This window comes from Petaurus breviceps, unplaced genomic scaffold (assembly GCF_028583685.1).
Source record: "Petaurus breviceps papuanus isolate PSGF00001 unplaced genomic scaffold, PetGlider_PUasm1.0 126, whole genome shotgun sequence".
NCBI lineage: Eukaryota > Metazoa > Chordata > Mammalia > Diprotodontia > Petauridae > Petaurus > Petaurus breviceps.
Genome location: NW_027185655.1, coordinates 74,943,129 through 74,962,461, shown reverse-complemented (window position 1 = coordinate 74,962,461; position 19,333 = coordinate 74,943,129). Strand labels below are relative to the sequence as shown.

At 40.4% G+C, this 19,333-nt stretch overlaps 1 protein-coding gene across 2 annotated transcripts in view; it reads right to left on the bottom strand.

The window, feature by feature from the left end:
* Positions 1 to 19,333, bottom strand: part of MFAP3L (microfibril associated protein 3 like) — a 71,209-nt gene that overhangs the window by 27,319 nt on the left and 24,557 nt on the right. For both annotated transcript variants that reach the window (XM_069097026.1, XM_069097036.1), the window contains exon 2: positions 9,039 to 9,475. In XM_069097026.1, coding sequence (XP_068953127.1) covers positions 9,039 to 9,339 — 301 coding nt within the window. In that variant the 5' untranslated portion in view covers positions 9,340 to 9,475. The remainder of the gene's footprint in view (positions 1 to 9,038; positions 9,476 to 19,333) is intronic.

Below are 19,333 nucleotides of genomic sequence, written 5' to 3'. Positions count from 1 at the left end.
AACGTTCTCTGATTTCTGCCCCCTCATCTCCCAACCCTGCTGCTGGAGTCCTCCCACTCTTTGTACCTTTTATTCAATTACATTGTAATTATGTGCAGTTATTTTCTTTACATCTATTCTCTCTCTGTCTCTCTCTGTCTCTCTCTGTCTCTCTCTGTCTCTCTCTCTCTCTCTCTCTCTCTCTCTCTCTCTCTCTCTCTCTCTCTCTCTCTCTCCCTCCATATAGAATGTGAGCTTAACAGTAGGGATGGTTGGGGGTGGCTAGATGGCACAGGGAATAGAGCACTGGCCCTGGTGTCAGGAGGACCTCAGGTCAAATTTGGCCTCAGACACTTGACACACTTACTAGCTGTATGACTTTGGGCAAGTCACTTAACCCCAATTGCCCTCCCCCAAAAAAGGCAAAAAAAAAAAAAAGAGTAGGGATGGTTTCATTTTTTTGTCAATGTATTCCTGTCACCCAGCTCAGTGCTTGGCATGTAAAGGACACTTAACAAATGTTTGTTAAACTGACTTGATCTCTTTTACTCCCCCAAACAACCATTTGAGACAGATTGAGCAAGTATTTATTATCCCCATTTTACAGAAAGCAAACTGAGGTTCAGAAAGTCACAGAATTATGAAAATGTGATACGACCAGCACTCAAATTCAAGGCTCCTGACTCCAAATAAAGGCTCTAACTTGGGCAATGTTACGCATGATGCTAAAATTTAGAGGGCACATAAACAAGCTTAGCTGAAGCAGCAAGTTAGCCAGAGGGAAACAGAATGTAACATGTGTCACTTCACCACCACTACCCTCTCTCACACTCTGATGGAGACAGCCCAGACCCCTGAACCCCAAAGCCTTGGAAAGAGCAGTGCTTCCCTCCCTCCCACCTAACTCTAACCCTAGCCCTCCTGCCACTGGCCCTGCTTCCATCTTGTCTCTACAGCTTTCGTTGAAAGGTGCAATTTTTATGGACAAGGAGTTTACCTTCCTTATCATCACAAACCAACAACTCTGACCAACTGTCACCAATGAGCCCCAGAAGTGTCAGCACACTAGACCAATGTGGGTCCTGCCTCAAAGCTCAATCCCTAGGGAAGCAACCCTTGTGGAGATGTGACATGGGCTACTGGTTTTACAAGGACTAAACAGTTATGGCTGTTGGTGACCCAAGAAAGAGCATTCTTACCAACAAAGTCCTTGGCAGTGTCAAAAGGTTCAGTATCAGAAAGTGATATGCTTTTTATCAGTAGAAATGATATTAAAGATGGATTAGCATCTGCTTTGCAGCTGCACCCTAAGGACTATGGGACCCTTCCTTAAGACTTACAGGTGAAACCTCTATCGCTCCCCCAATAGAATGAGAGCTCCTGGAGAGCAGGAACTGTTCTGTTTGTATCTCCAACACTTAGCACCATACTGTGTACGTAGTAAGCACCTAATATGTCCATCCTTTCTTCCTCTTTCCCCTTCCTTCCTTCCCTCCTCCCTCCCTTCCATTTTTCCATCCTTTCATTTTTTCTCTTTCTTATTACCTTCCCTCCTTCCTTTTTCCTTCATCCCTCACTTTTTCTCTTCAATGTAGAAGACATGATAGTAACTAATTCCTACCTCCCAACCAACTCAATGTCTTTACATCTATTATTACTTTCATATTATGAACTATGAAGTTGACCTGAAGGTCAACATTTATAAAGCACCAGTTCCTATGTGCCAGGCATTGGCTGGACACTGGGGATACCAAAGGATGAAATTATGCCTACCCTCAAGGAGTTTATATTCTATTTATTAAAGAATTGAACTGATGTGATAGTAATGGAATATAAAGATTCCCCTGTATTGGCTTGGTTTTCAAACTGATTGTGTTAAAACCCAGAGCTTGTTAATCCCACCTGTAGGATGGACTTGTTGATGTGAAAAGAAAGTCCTGAATTGGATGGAGCTGGTAGATTTGGAGAGACAAGAGAGAGGCAGAAGAACTTTTTGGAAGCAGCACCTCGTGGAGGCAGAGAGAGAGACTGAGAGAATTGCTGGGGGCCACTTTGAATCACCCTGGACTTTTGAGACCTGCCCCCTGAGCTGCCAAGGACTGAGGAGACATGGCTGTTTTGCTGGTACTTTGTTGTTTTGCCAGATTTGTCCACTGGTGAAAGACAGTCCTGTTGTTGAAGAAGTCCTGGAACCTGGCTGTTGGCTAAGAGCTCCTGAGACTGTCCTGCAGACAGAGAGTGAATACTGTCCACTGGTGAAGGACAGTGCTGTTGTTGCAGGGGTCTGGGAACCTCTCTGTTGGTTCAGAAGCCCTGAAGAAGGATTTTCTTGTTGTATGTTTACAGAAATCCTGGGAGAGGGTTTTGCTAATGTTTTAAGGGGTTCTAGGACTGTTCTACAGACAGAGGATGAATTAATGAAGAGACTGGCAATGTATCTTGTGGCCTTGCTAAGCCTTGTCTCCCCAGGAACTAAGATTGCTGAGAACTTGTCTCAAGTGTCAAGATGAAGAAAAGACCTCCATTTGGGTATTAAGTGCTGTGCTTAAACTTGATGTAACTCTGGGGTAGATTCAATTGTGATCCAGGGGTGGGGAACTTTTGACCTTTTTGTGTTCTATGGTTGAACAAATGAATGTACTTTACTTATGTTTGGAAACTAATCTCCATTTGAGAAGAGGGGCTTTGTGGTGGACTAAATGAAGGTACAGCCTAGGGGTGGAGTAGTATTTAGAACAGGGACTTTGTAATTGATTGAATGAATGGAAGGTCCTGGGGTGGGGTAGTACTTGGAGATTATTTAATCACACTTAGTAAATGCTGTATTTTGAAAGATGTCATGTTTTGATCTTCTCTGTTCTTGGTTTGTCACTGAATAAAATGGAGAGCACCTATGCTGGTATTCTGAACCTTGGGAAGTTGCCTTTCCTTGGCATTATATTACAACTGAAAACAGCTAATGTGGGGCTATTCTTATCCCATATCATAGTTCCCCATAGTATCATATTCCTCAAAGACCCAGGATTTCATTAGCATGGGGGCTGTGCCATTTCCACTCATGAAGAAAATAAACCCTTCATAACTTCACAAATGGTTTCATGATTTGGAGGTGACAAAATTACTGCTCACCCAGTGGTCAACTTTCTGTGTGAAGAGAGCCCTCTTTAAACTCAGCTAGTCTGGCTCTCAGGTGACAGGCAGTCTTTCATTGAGGCGATATCTGAAGGCTTTTCCAGTTTGTTCCAATCTGCCAGACTCGCTGACACAGCAATTTTCAATCCAGGGGTCACTCTCTCACTACCAGGAAGTATCAGAAGTAACAGATTTAGTCTGTGTGCTTGTGTGTCTATTATATATATTTCCCAAATAAAATCACATTAGCTAAATACTTAAATTATATCAATAATTTAGATCAATATTATATCAATAAATTTATAAAAATATCAAATTAAACCAATAACTTAAGTGTGAGTCAACAAAAGACTCAGAGGCATGAGACACAGGAATAGCAGCTTCCAGACCAGATCAGAGACAAGGTTCCTCTCCCAGATACTGGCACCCTGGATTCCTTGCTTCCCTCACCTTAGGTACAGTTTCGGAAATGCTGCCAAATACTAACTTTGTGCCTGCCATTTTGCCTTAAAATTGAAACCTGCATCCACTCATCATTACTTAACCCGTGGGGACCTCAGTTTGTTCACTCAGAAAATGAGAAGTCTGCAATACTGCTATCATAATAAGCACTTTATTATCATGAAGTACTTTTTACACACGCTCTTACTTGAGCCTTACAGCAATACTATGAAAGAGAAGCTATGGTTTGTGATTCCAGCCTGATTTCCCTACTCTATTCTTCCTTTTGTCTTTTGTCCAAAGCAATTATAAATTCATGGCTTGGTCCCAGATTTAGTTGAATTTCTATGTGTACAATGACAATATTCTTTAAATACATACGTATATGCATGCAGGACCTTTTGCGCTGCCCCTGGGGGGAAGGGAGGACTAATATGTGTGTGCATGTATATGTGTATTTTTATACATGTATGTATTTTTGATACATGTGTATGTATATTTTTATATATGTATATATTTAGACATATACATACATATATACACACACTAAGTCTTTTGTACTGCTCCTGGAAAGTATCTATTTATATTTATCTATATATGCGTCTCTCTCTCTATTTATATATATATATATATACATATGTGTATATTTCACCTTTTCATATTACTTACATAATCACATGCAATTACACGACTAAGGCATCAGGTACATGATCATAACCACAGGAAAACAGATTTAGAGCTAGAAGGAGTTTCAGAGAGGTTGTCTAATCTAATCTCTTCCATTTTTACTTATGAGAAAATGGAGGCCCAGAGAGTTCAAAGGACTAATCCAAAATCACACAGAACTCATAGAAGGCAGACCCAGAATTTTAACCCATCTCCTCTGACTTCAAATCCAGAGACACTGCCTTTCCTACTTTGCCACCTCAGGAGTTCCTGGGATGCCCCTAGGGCTTGTGATAGCTGTTTGACACAGTGGTGTGAGAAGTGGGTACACAAGTCATAATAACAGAGAATTCTGAAAGAATAACTTTGTGCCCAAAGCAGGACCTAGTGATTCACGAAGGCAAAGCGAGGTTACTCTTGTTGGGTCTATTTTTTTTGTGATAAGCAAGTTAAAGAATGACCACATATGGGTGGTCTTCTTTCACCCACGACAGTCAGACAGATAGCTTTCGAGCCCTGAGACAAGACTGTCATTGGTTAACTACCTGATTGATTTACATATTAAAACTAGCCAGGGGAAGGTTACTGGACCTAAATGTCATTGCTACAAAAATGGATTCCTTTTATGCAGGGGAATCTTGATCCTACTGTTCTTCCCACGCACTGGATCATGGAATTTCGGAACAGTGAGGGCTTTTGGGGGGCTAGTTTACACTGTACAGATGAGGAAACCAACATGGTCTTCCTACTCTAGGTCTCTTGCTCTTTTACCACTTCATATATATATATGAAATGGAAGAGCAAAGCCATCTGGGGCAAATTTATAATTTTGTGGTAGACTCATTGGTCTGAGGAAAGCTCTGGTGGCTGATACATCTTTCCTTCTTTAGACAGAGGTGTTGGATCCCATTGTCTCCACAATTCCCAATGCCCAGGGATAACCTTGGCTGTAGGATCCATGTGGGCAGTGAATCCAGGCCCAAATTCCATCCCCAATGAGGGCAGTGGCCCTAGCAGTGACCCAGCCCTGAAGCAGACCCGGAGAAGAACTGGGGCTGGAGTGTGTGAGAGGTTGTATGTGTCTGGGAAGAGCTCCCAGTCACTATGGTAACTAGCCATGTGACATGTCACTTCCTGCTGGATCTTAGGGGGAGGGTTGTGAAGACTAGGTAAGGGGATGAATTTGTTGGGAGCTGGAAAAGCTTTAAACCCCAACCTTCTCTTAGGACATTACGGTTCTTTTCTCTGTTTCTGACTGACTTTAAGCAAGCCTTGGTATCTCTGAGCCTCTATTTCTCTAACACAGGGGGGATGAGCCAGATGATGTCGAAAGTACTTTCCAGCTCTAAACTGCCCTGAGACACCACATAAAGGCCCTAAAGAGCCATTGTTCTGAACCTCAAAGATTCAAGGGGGCCTAATCCTGGAAGGTGGAGGTCGGTGCAAGAATCCAGGTGACCCAGAGTGAGACCAATCAGGCTCACCAGACCACCCTAAAGGGCAACAGGAGCTGAGCCTGGCCCCTGCACAAAGCCCCACTACAGAATTCTGTCTGTGTATGTCATTCAAAGTCTCTGATATCTCCCCCTACAGAGGAGGTGACCTTGGGTTTTTAAAGGTGAGGCTAGCCAAGCACGAGCTCTGGAAGGGTTCTACCAAGCTGGAAAGGCTGACAGCAGGCCGAGGTGTGTCTGTGTCCATGTCTGTGACTGTGTCTGCCCAGGGAGGATGGATCAAACTAACTGAGAGATCTATCTGAGCGCTATCCATTGTACAACCTAGACTTAGAACTAGAAAGGACCTTAGTGGTCATTGATTTCAATGCCTTCATTTTGCAGAAAAGGAAAATGAAGCCAAGAGGCCCATAGAGAATAAGTGATAACAGTCAGAATTTGAAACCCTGTAATTCCAAAACCAGTTATCTTTCCACCATACTATGCTGTCACCCACACAAGCTTACAAGCCGGTTGTAGGTAGAAGGGAAGAGAAATTTATTAGGTGTTATAAAGAATAATTACAAGAAAGGAGGCAGAAAAATAATCAACTAGAGAAGAAAAGTAAGGGGAGGCTACTTACTACTTATTCAGACAATCCTACATATCATACAGACCTCAATACCCCCTTGAGAACACCACTGAATTCACCCCAGAAAAATAAAAAAAAACCCCAAAACAAACAAAAAAAGCAAAATTCATTATAGAAAGGAATGGTTAGAGAACCTTGAAGACAAACTTAAAGACCAAACATCTCATTTTAGAAATGATGACTGACTTGCTCAAGGTCTTACCAATAGGAAGTAGCAGCACCAAGGTCAGAACCCCAGTTGCTGTATAGAGCTCATCTGTACATCATTGTTTACATGTCGTCTCCCTCATTAGACAGTGAGCTCCTTGAGAGCAGGGATTTGTGGTTCATTTGTATCCCCAAAACAGCACAGTGCCTGGTACACAACAGGTGCCTAATAAATGCTGACTGAAATTTTCTTGTTCATTTTCAAAAACCCTTATTCCATCAAAGTGCAAGGGTGAAACTGTCATCTATCTAAAGTAGAGAAAATGGAGTTAAAGGGATGTAATGATGTTCATGTCAATGTTTGCAACTTTGCTGTGATACAATGATGATGATGATGATAACTAGCAACTACTATGTTCCAGGCACTGTGCTAAGCACTTTACAAATATTATCTCATTTTATCCTAACATCCCTGGGAAGCAGGTGCTTTTATTATTTTCATTTTATAGTTGAGGAAATTGAGGCAAAGGTTAACTGACTTGTTCACAAGTCATACAGCTAGTAAGTATCTGAGGCTCAATTTGAACTCAGGGTCTTTCTAATTCCAGGACCAGTCCTCTGTGCACTATGGTGCCACCTAGGTACCTGTGGGCATTAATATGGCCTTTGGCTATATTAGGAAGGAGAGCTGATAATTGGTATAGTTGAGAACTTCACTCTCTTCTTATCTTTACATTTATTCGAAGGAGGGCACATGAGTAAAAAAGAGGTAGAGACAGTATAATCACAATGCATAATCCTGTGAAGCTGTCTTATGAAGTGACAGTACAGGTATTATTATCCCTATTTTACAGATGAGGAGATAAAGGCTCAAAAGTGTTTAATAGGCTTGCCCCAGGTCAGGCAGCTAATTAGTGATGGAGCCCAGGTCTTCAATCTAGGAGCCCAGTGTCTTTCCCACTACATTTGTCTCTTTCCCTTATACTGTCTCTCTCTCTCTCTCTAGAATAATCTTGCCTTTATCACTTAACTAATGGACTGTATGGTCTTGGAAAAATTACTTAACCACTCTGGGCCTCAGTTTACTCATCTGTAAAATAAGGAGGTTGACTCAGGTTCCCCATTCCTGGCTAGGTGTTCTCTAAGATCCTTTCAAGCTATAAGTCTGTGACTCTAGTGAGTCAGTCAGTCACTCAGACAATAATCACTTATTAAGTGCCTATTATGTGTCAGGCAGTATGCTAAACAGCGGAGATACAAAAAGAGGTAAAAGACAGTCCTTGTGTTGAAAGAGCTCACAATCTAATGAGGAGACAGCATGCAAACAAATATGTACAAACAGGCTATATACAGGATAAATAGGAGATAATTAAAAGAGAGAATGGGCTATTCTTTTTTCCAAGATCTAGATCTCTCCATTTTTGCAAATGAGTCACATATGAACAATGATATACTTTTTGGGAGGTCTTTAAATTGCCATTTAGCATACTATACTAGGGATAGGTGGCACAGCTGATATAAGGAAGACTTGAGTTTAAATTCTATCTTATATACTTACTAGCCATGTGACCTTGGATATACCACTTAATATATCTTTAATTATAATTAACCTCAGTTAACCTATCTGTAAAATGGGGAGAATAATAGCACTTAACTCACAGGTTGTAAGAATAAATTGAGGCAATAGATATAAAGCCCTTTGTAAATCTGAAAGGGCTATCTAAATGCTAGCTTTTATTATTGGCCACTTACCTCTTACAGCCTAAGCAAGATCTGTCCACACAAAAGCAGAAGAACCATGCTTGATGAGTTAAATTCTCCCCTGGGCCTCAGTCACACTCTTGAAGCAACCTGGGTGCTAAGGGACTTGCATTAACTCTTCCACAAAATGTTCTAAATAAATCTAGCTCATTAAGAAACACTCTTTCCTCTGCTGTCTTTCTGGCTGTTGCATCTTCCCTTCATCTACAAGAAGCTGTCTGGAAACTTAAGCCAGTTCTCAAATAGCATAGAATGGAAAGACTCCTATGTGATAGCTAAGGATAGCATCTAGGGATGCAGGAGCAGCTCAAATTCATATGGCACTCTAAAATTTGCACAGAGCTTTTCTGTTTGCAGAGGGCTCTTTTGATCCTGTGTGGTAGGTGTTATTATTATCCCCATTTTACAGATAAGGAAACTGGGGAAGAAAAGGGGGGTTGGTTGATGTGTAATCTGCACTCTGCCATTTTAAATGACAAATGAAAAGTGAAGTGATTGCTGCTTTCAATCACAAGCTGGTCATAGTTTTATAGAGTTGAGAGAAACCTTAGGGATCATCTGATATAACTGCCTTATTTTGCAGGCCAGAGAGGTCACCAGGCCAATTAGTGGCAAAGGCGAGATTAGAACCTTGCACTCCTGCACACTGAGTGCCCTTGTCCCTCTCACAAGTATGTATGGTCAATGCTGTTTCTCCCTCTCCCCACTTGTTTTCTGGCTCATGAGAAAAGATAAAACAAGACAGTGTAAATACAGCTCTCATGCATATTTTGGCTCCCAAGGCCTCATTTGGGCTGCATGAAATTTAACATAACATTCAGTCCTACCTCCTCCTGTGCCCTCCTGGTCTTCCTCTTCCTTCAGTAAGTGGCCATTGGAATTATACCACTTGAAATGGGGGTCAGGGATGCCGTGAATGTTACAGTTGATCAAGGCACTTTTCCCTTCCTTGACGATCACATGGTCCACTCGGGCAATAATGACAGGCATGGATCCCAAGACCATGTCTGTGCCGTTTAAAGTGCTGTTAGTTATATTCTTAGCTGCAGCAAAAGTCGCTAAGAGGCTTAGTAAGAAGGGCACAGGAGGCAAGAAGCACACTTTCACGCTGCTGTTGAGTCGATTCATTTTTCTTTCTTTGCTCCGTAAGGCCACAGAGAGATGATTGGCTGATGGAAACTTCTATTTGGCTGGATGCTGTCCAGGGCAGGCCACAGGAAACACTTACCCTTGATCCATGGAGCTGCTCCTTGATTAAACAAGCCTATAAAAGATTATAGAACAAAAAAAAACCCTTTATTATTGTAAACATACTATTACATATATTTTATATACTTATATATAATATTATATGTCACTAAGGGACAACTCTTTATACTTCTGACCATATAGAGCTTACCTATAAGTCCAAATTCCATGGACTGTAAGTTAAACTTCAAACAAGCGTTCTGATGACATACAACGTCCTTTCACTTTATTTCTTTTTAAAGATACAGGGCATTGGTTTTTGTTTTTAAAATAGCAGCCTGGTTTTTTAGACAACATTCTTTAAAATTTCACAAAAGGTCCCACTACAAGGCCACATCTTGGTGTGCTGTTGATACTGGGTTTTCAAAGGCTAAGTCAAAATATAGTAAGTTCCAAAGATTCTAGGAGATGATTAACAAGCATCTATTAGGCATCTAATGCTGGGCTGAGGCAGTGTGGCAAAATGAATAGAGAGTAAGCCTCAGAGTCTCATTGAAAATCACAAGATCTCCCAACATAGGTGGGCATCATCACTATTACTCCACTGTTATGCATGAGAAACCCCAAAGGGATAATGTTGGCCACAGATTCCCAATTCACTCAATAGGGAAGAAAATATTAGGCTCAACATGAGATGACTTTCAGACTTCCATGTTCTATGCTTTTGGGCATTCCTGTCTCTAGTGAGGCTAACCCCAATGCACTATTGTTGTGTGTCTAAGGGTGATAGGAAAGGCTTCATTATTTATGATGACCTTGTAGGGTTTTCCACCCTCCCTCACTTGGCACTGAATTGTGGCTTTCCTATAGTAAGAGTATAAAACAGCTTTCTGACCTCAAAATAGTTTACTAAACTAGATATGCTTCTCTATCAGTTTTTCATTTAAATGTCATAAAATTGCTAAATAAGTGCTTCCCCCCTTGTTTGCTCAAAATATCCTTATTAACATGTAGACCTGAAATGAGTAAAATTAGATCAAACAAATTTCTTTTTCTGTTTTCTCTTTCTTATGCTTTGTTATATACTATGATTCTCTGGGAAGTGGAAGGGGAGAGATATGAGGAAATTCAGGTGATATGAAAACAAAAGATATCGATAAAATCATTTTAAAATAATTATATCAGCAAAAGAAACATTGAATATCTTTAAAAAATATGATCCTCCTTCAGTGGCCTTAAAAGTAAAATGACAAAGGCAGGGAAGGGTCAGAGCATCTAATCAGGGAAGAACAAAATCTAAGAAAATAACCAGGGTGAACCAGGGACATGGGAGAAGGGGGTAGTGGTGGTGGGAAGGAGCTTCAAAGAGGCAAATTTCAAGCCAGTGTAAGGAAACTTCCTAACAATTACAGATGTTCTAGCGTGGAATGAACTGTCTCAAAGAAGCAAAGGCTAGGTGACCTATGTTGATAACTACTGGCTACATTATAAAGGACAGGTCTAGATGGGTTGGATTAGGGAAGGCTCTCTGAAGTCCCTTCCAACTGTGATATTCTGTGAAGAACTTCTTCCTGGAAATGTGTGTGTGTGTGTGTGTGTGTGTGTGTGTGTGTGTGTGTGTACCACACATATTATTTCATTAGTGTGGTAAACACTAATGTTTCTCTCTACCTGTTCAGTTTTGCTGAACAACTACTCTTAATGGTCTTGAAAGTTTCCTAAGGCACTGACAACCAGTTTGTCAGTCAGCAGGCACTTAATAAGCACTTACTATGTACCAAGCTCAGTGCTAAGTGCTGGAAATACATATACAAGCAAAAGGGAGTTTCCTCCTGCTAGTGGTGAAAGACAACACATAAAGTCTACTCTAGACCTTTCCTCCAAATAGAGGTTCTGGGAGGAATTCCCAAGTGGGAGAAGGGGGCTGGAAGGGTGGGGGGAGAAGGCAAGGTCTGAAAGTCTTCATGAAGTCAATCCATAAGCATTCATTAAGTATGTCTGAGACACAGCCTGAACTAAGATTTGTTTGTTTTTTCTGATCCTGAGCCCAGTTTTCCATTTACTACATATACTACACCATCCTGTCTCTCTTACAAACATGCACATCAAAAATAGGAAATGGGTGATAGAGCAGGTGTAACTAATTGAGGAAGGTTATTCAGTGGAAGAAGGCAAATATTTTAAGAGTATATAGCTACTAAAAGCTGAATCTATTTTTCATTATTAATTTTTTATGCTTTATTGTTTGTCTTCTCAAGAAGTAGGGTGAAAGGGAGGGAGAGAATTTGGAACTCAGAATTTTGAAAAAATGGATGATGAGAATTTTTTTTACATTTAATTGGGAAATATTTAATAAAATAAATAAAAATATACTAAAAAAAAAGAAAATACACTAGCAAAAAAACCAACAAAAACAATAACAAAACCATGGGAAGGGAACAATTCTCCTACTATGTTCTAATAATGTCTGTAATTGCTTTGAGCCGAAAACACAGTTATTGTTCTGCAGCAACATGCCATTTCTACAGAGGCCTTATGATGTGATTTTCATCTCAACACCACGAGTTTTTTGGGTAAGCTGATTGCTCCCATCCTAAGAAGAAAAAGGGCTTTGGTTTTCAAATGGCACACGTGAAACAGATTGTTTAATTCACAGGTTGTTTGCAACAAAGAATGCCTTGACTATGAATACTCTGCTGGTGCTAATTTATAATTCAAATCAAGTATTGAACTGATTAACAACAAACCAGCTTGTAGATTTTAGTGAGTTGCAAACGCACTGTTATGCTCTACCAGCACCTTTATTGTTATTGTTGCTTTTATACTGGAGTCAATTTATTTGTCACTAAATGGCTGGAATATGGAAAAATAAAATGATTTAGGTACATATAAGAACTGCTTGTTATATTTGCACATTCACATGGGAAGCTTCTTAAGTGCCACATTTCCTTGTCTCTTGAATGCTTACAATAACTTTAATTGTCAGAGTCCATTACTTTTTGGTTAAGCACCAAAGCCCATAGGAATTAAGCTACCAAATCTTTCTTAAGGAGGTGCCAACCAGACAAACCAGACTATAAGCAATGTCAGGAAGGGTGGGCCAGAAACAAAGCCTGGGTAAGCCCAATGATCATTAAGGAAAGATCCTGAAGGATGCTGGTTCTGGATCAATAAGGCAGTCCAGAGTTTGATACAGGAAATGTACTTGCAGGCTTCAGGTCTTAATATGCTTGTATCAGTTAACATACCCTCAGAGGGACAGCTGCACCTGTCGTACTTAAGAGACAATATATGTTGTCCATACCTGGGTACCCGACCTGAGACTAGCCACACTATCTCAGGTCCTCTGACACACTAGGAGGATGGGAAGCCCTCCCACTTCCAGATGCTCTCTCTGCCTCCACCAATTCAGCAATGTTTCCTCCTCTCTATGTCCCACCAACTGCAAGCTTGTAGAGCATAATATAATGCATTTGCAACTCACTAAGAGTTACAGTTCAGAATTTGAAATCTTTGAAGTTTGTGTCTATCCCAACTCCTGCCTTTATACCTGTGGACTTCAGAACACTTGCCCCTCCCCCTATAATGGTAATATGAATTTGAAGATCTTCCCTGTCCCTTAATAAGCCTAAGGGAATTTGAAGATCTTCCCTGGCCTCTATAGGCTGAATGTAATCACATGGAGTCTGTGGTGGAAGGAGTTTGCCAAAGGGTGGAGCAGAGTCCACAGGAAGCTGGGAGTCAGAATAGCTAGATGTGGGAGAGAGAGAATGCACCCGGAGAGACAGTTAGGCTTGTAAGTGTTGGTTTGTGGGAAGGCTAAAGGATGATATGGCTCTCTGCTATGTTATGGTATATTAACTTCTATGTTGCTATGATGGATTTGGTTTCCTGGTGCTGGGATTTGGTTTTCTGGTGTCTGAATAAATGTTTTGCTTCTGTCTTCTATATGGATAGTCTATTATATTTTGCGATTGAGAATTCTGTCAGCATATTTACAGTTGCTGTTGGCACTGTCAATATTGCCTTGGTGCTACACCTCCTTATCAAAGATCTTGGCCTCCTAATTCATCAGTCTCCTAAACATCCACCATTTATACCTTCACTCCAACTCAGACACTTGTTCATACCCTTGATCTTACCATCACCCATTATGTTCTACTTACATGATCAAGAACTCTGAAATTTCTCTGTCTAGTGATGAACACGGGAAGACCAATCCACAGGATCATAGTTTTAGAACTTGAAGGAACCTTAGAGGCCATCTAGTAAGTCCCTTCATTTTATAGAAGAGGAAATTTTGGCCCAGAGAGGTTTAGTGATTTGCTTAGGGTGATAGGGAGTAAGAGGCGGGATTTTAATCCATGCTCTTTAGCTCTAAATTCATCACTCTTTCCACAGAACCAACTTGTATCAGACCATAAGCTGGTCTTTCCATCTCACACTGTTCCTCACTCTTCCTAAATGTATCCTTTATTCTCACCATGACTTTGAATCTCTGACCCTAACTGCTCTCTGAGGCAGTCACTTTGCTCTAGTTTCATTCTCCTCACTTCCCAATTTTGACCCTACAGCTCACCAAGTTAAGCATGTATTATCAATTCCCCAAACCCCTTGCTTATCTATTTGTACCTTGCCAAACCCCGAAGCTGTATTATTCCTATCATCTACCTTCTCTGGTCTTATTCATGTGCTGCTAACCAATGCTGGAATCACTCAACACTAGAATATTGTCTAGGGCCACTAAAAATTTGGGCCCTTTTATTCTTCCCTAATTTACTCTCTATCATACAGTGGTTTTTCCAAATCTCTTCTTCCTCCTCAAGTCTCACACACCATCCCTCTCTCTTCCACTCAGTAAAGGACCTGCTCTACTAAGAAATGTCTCCCTAATTCTTTATCTCAAGATCCCTTGATATCATCCTCAATTCTCTCCACCTTCCCTTAGTCTCTAAGAGGTAACTACTCTCTTCATCAAGCCTGACTAATCCACATGCTCAGGTGTTCATTCCTGAACTCTGCCCTCTCCTCCAACAACTTACATTTGCAATCATGCTCCTCTCCTCCCCTCTATATCTTCAATCTCTTTCTCTACTGGCTCTTTCCTTGCTGCCTACATACCCACCATTACCACATCTATAATAAACTTTTGCTTGATCCCACTTATATCCCTTTAAGCTGTCACATTATATCTCTGTCAAAAATCTAGAAAAAGCTGTCTACATTTGTTTCCTCCACTTCCTGTAGAAGGCAGAACTTTAGTTGAGACTTATAGGAATCTGGGGAATCTGGGAGCTAGATATGAGGAGGGGGAGAGTTTCAGGTATGGAGAACAGTCAGTGAAAATGCATAGTTGGGAAAGTGTCGAGTGTGAAGAACAGCAAGGAGGTCAGTATCACTGATCATATATGGTGGGAAGTTAAGTATAAGAAGACTAGAAAGCTGGGAAGGGACCCATTTATTAAGGGCTTTAAAAGCCAGATGATTTTATATTTGATCCTGGAAATAATGGGGAACCATTGGAGTTTACTGACTAGAGGGATGATGGGGTCAGACTTGTGAAGACCAATCTGATAGATGAGTGAAGGATGGATTGGAGTTGAGAGAGACTTAAAGCAGAGAGACCAACCAGCAGGCTACTGTAATAGCCCAGCCATGAGGAAATGAGGGCCTGGATCAAAATGGTATCACCAGCTGCCTTTGGACATTTGGATATTTGGAACTGAATGTCCTATAGACACCTTGAACTCAACATGACCTAAACAGAATTTACTGTATTTCCTTCCAACCTCTTCTCTCATCCCAGGTTCCTTATTTCTGTTGAGGGAACCCCAACCCTGTCAGTCAGGTTCCGCAACTTTGGGATTATCAATTCTTCACACTCCCTTAACCTTTCCCATATCCAGTCAACTGTGAAGTCTTGCTGATTTTATAGAGTCAATGGCAGTGAGTACTTAGTCCAAATTCCTCATTTGACAGAGAAAGAAACTATGGCTAAGAGAGAATATGTTACTAAATATAGAGAGTATGTTACTAAATTAGTGACAGTCTGGACAGATGTGTGCCTACTGTGATGTGTGTTCTGGTGATAGAGAAGTACATGATAGAGACTCTTAAGGAACTTATATTCCATCTGCAAAGAATAGACTTACACATGAAACAGAAAGGCAGGGGTTGGTGGCACAGTGGATAAAACAGTGGGCTTGGAGTCAAGATAGACCTGAGTTCAAATGTGGCTCCAGATACTCATCAACTATGTGACCTTGGGCAAGTCTCTTAACCTCTCTCAGCCTCAATTTCTTCCTTTGTACAAGGTATCAGCACCTAGCTTCCAGGGTTGTTTTGAGATAATATTTTAAAGTGCTTTGCAAGCCTCAAAGTTAAATAAATTTTAGCTATTATTATTACTGTTATGAAACAAAGAAATATTCTATTCAAGCTCCAAAATAGACTAACAGTCACTAAGTCCAATTCAATTATCAAACTTTACTAAGTGCTTAATGTGTGCAAATGGGTTAGGCTCTAGGAATATCAAGTTTTAAGAAAGCCTAGTCCTAGACCTCAGGAATTGCTATAGGGGATAGTTGTGAAGTTAAAAAAAAAAAGTACTCATTTTTCCTTTGCATTTTCTGCTAAAAATTACTCCAAGGGTTAAGTGATTTCTAAGGTTTTTTAATTCAAGGAATTTCAATGATTACTTAAATTTAAGGAACTGCACCTATACAGAAACCACCAATTAGTGAAAATTGTTTTAAAAACAGGCTGAGTTAGATCAAAGTGACCAAGCAAAGGTTGAAGGGCTTTGGGAAAACACAGCATGATTCCTATGGTCTGAAAATCCAAGCCCTGGTTTTATAGGAAACTAGGTTTGTTTTCATAGACATTCATACACAACACACACACACACACAGTCATATATTAAAATCATATTCAAAAGAATACAGTTTGTGTTTAGGTCCCTAGAGAAAAAGTAAAAGGAGTCCTCAGTTCCCATTGTCAGCATTCAAGCTGACAATCCAATGACTATATATACAAAAGTCTTTATTTCATCCTACAGAAAAGGCAACACACAAAGGGCTTAAACCCAAATTTAAAATAGTTTAGATGAATGTCCTTCCCTGTGCAATGAACCCCACTTCTATCCAGAAACATATAAGGTCTTAGTGATACTCAGAGCAAGAGTATTTTCCCCAAAGGAGGAAAACATTTAGGGGTTAAAAGCTGACTTCTCACCCTCCAGGAAGCACCATCTCCCCATAGCGCATTCAGACAGTAAAAAAAATACTATACAAATGAAATAAAAGTTGTTTTGTATGTCAGTTCATGATCTATTACCTTAGAGATGGCCACATGGCCAGTTCAGGGAATTGTACCATGCCACTGTGGATAATGTTTCAAGACTTAATAAAATATACCACAAGTACAAATGATCTAGCTGCTTGAAATAAAGCTCAAAAAAGCATAAGAACAAAGAACACGGAAGCTAAACCCTGCCAAAAAAAAAAAAAAAGGATTTAGCAGAAAGTACAATGAGTAAATTGTTAAACTTCATGTGACTGCCGGTAGTCTCTGGGAAAACTTCTTGAGGTTAGCTTATTTCTACAAATAATACTGAAATGAAAAGATTTAGCAAGCAGCTGATCTTCCTTCTATCACATGGCCCCTGCCCACTTCAATGGGATAATTTTATATAAAAATTCCATTAGGAGATGGGCTCATTGAACATTGTTTCCCTGTACCTATGAGTAAACATGGCAGTTGTCCAGCTTACATGCTCTCTGGAGCTCAGGGAGGGAAAAGGAATAAGACAGTGGGAGGGGGGAGGAAGTCTCTTGTTCCAGAGTGTTTATAATTGTATGAATATACATTACTATGTTTTTCTTGGTCACACTGACTCTTGATTTTCCCCCTGTCCACAATATTAAGTGATTCTAGAAGTTACCTAAAATTGTGTGTTCTGTTCTGTCCTCTTCTCCATACCCAGGATGACTGCTCTAATGATTACTGAAACCTTTGAGTATGCATTCACATGACTGAAAAGAAAATGTTTTGACTTATATGGTGGTTATAGCTGCCATATGCAAGTCTGGTGCTCCCAGTAATACTCCTATGACTATGAATTTTTCATCCACGAACCATGGGTGTCCCCTATGACTCTATTCTGGGCCCCCTTCTCTTCTTTCTCTATGCCATTTTGCTTGGAGATCTCATCTCTTCCCTTGAATTCAATTATCATCTTTATGATGATGATTCTTAGATTTTCTTATCCAGCCCTAACCTCTCTCCTGATCTCCAGATTCATATCTCCAACTGCCTATGGGAAGAATTGTACTAGAGACATTTTAAATTCAACACCTCTAAAACTGAATTCTTCCTCCTCCTCTTTGCTTTTACTGTGGAGGGCACCACCATCCTCCCAGTCACAGAGGATCATGACCTAGGTGTCATCCTTAACTCCTTATTCTCCTACTCATTTCACCTGCTAAATGTGTTGCCAAAGTCTGTGAATTTTACCTTCCTAACATCTCTTGTATATGTGCCCCTCCCCTGCCTCTACTTCTGCTGCCACCCTAGTAGGTCCTCATTACTTCTCTCCTAGACTAGTGTAAATAGCCTGCTAGTCAGTCACCCTGACTCAAAGTGGATTAGTCCACACAGTAAGTGTCAGAGGGCAGCTCTGAATCCCATTCTTCCTGACTCTAAGGCCAGCTCCCATGTTACCTCCTATTTCAGTTTGACTCCAAGTTCCACCAGAATGTTTCGGGGACTGAAAGTTCCACCAGGGACAGTTTCATTTTCTGGCAGTTGAAAGGCAGAGTGGATAAACCACTGGACTTCAGGTTCAAGAAGACCTGAGTTCAAATTCTGCCCAAATACTTACTAGCTATGTGGCCCTGGGTCAATCACTTAATCTCTTTTAGTTTCAGTTTCCTCATCTGTAAAGTGATGATAATAACAGTACCTACCTCACAGATTTGTAAGAATCAAATGAGAAAACATGCCAAACAACCTATAAAATTTGAAAAAATACCACACTCTATTTAGCTATTATCATTTTGATTTTGTATCCCTATTTGTGTTATTTTGTCTTAAATACCTACTAGCATTGGTAGATGCTTAAATGCTTAATAAAGTGATTATTGATTGATTAGTTGTTTAGTAATGATAGGAAAAAATTAGGAAATTTATCAAATAATTTTTAAACGGGTAAATTCCCACCCACCCTCAAGTCCCCATTGATAAGAGGCATGGGTTTAAACATGAATAAGAACTGCATAGGGTAAGATGTGGAGGGGATTGTAAACTACACAAGTGGAGAGAATCCTCCAAACCATAAGATCATAGATCGATCCAAGTAAGCAAACATTTTAGTGTTTATAACCCTTTTAAGAGCCACAAATAAAACTAATCCCCAGGGGTTTAGTCTTCTCCCTCCTGCTCCTTTTTCCGTGCATGCATGCTCAGTTTTAAATACTTATAGTCAGTTCTGAGCAAGGACAATGGAAACCCAAATCCACTTGCCAGGGTAATTTGCAGAACAAGCATGTTTCCACAGACATTACTCTAGCCTCCAGAAACAGTCATCCAACCCTTTGCCTCCAAATTAGACAGGCTACTATCTCAGCTTCCAAGGGCAAATTGCTGGGCATGGCACACATGGTCTTTTCCACTCTTCTGTTTTTCAGATTCTGAAGACCGTGTCTGTGTACATAGGTTTCTCAATGCCTGGAGTGATAAAAGGAATATCCCTACCACCCAGATTTTGGTGCTTGTGTGAAGGGATTGAAGTGATTTAATGGTTTCCCTTCATCATAGGCCAGTGGTTTAAAGTAATCTCTGTATCCCTCCAAAAGAGTTAAGATCATAAGATTACAGATTTAGAGCTGGAAGCACCTAAGAGGCCATCTAAGAGGTTGAAACTTTTAGAGGTGAG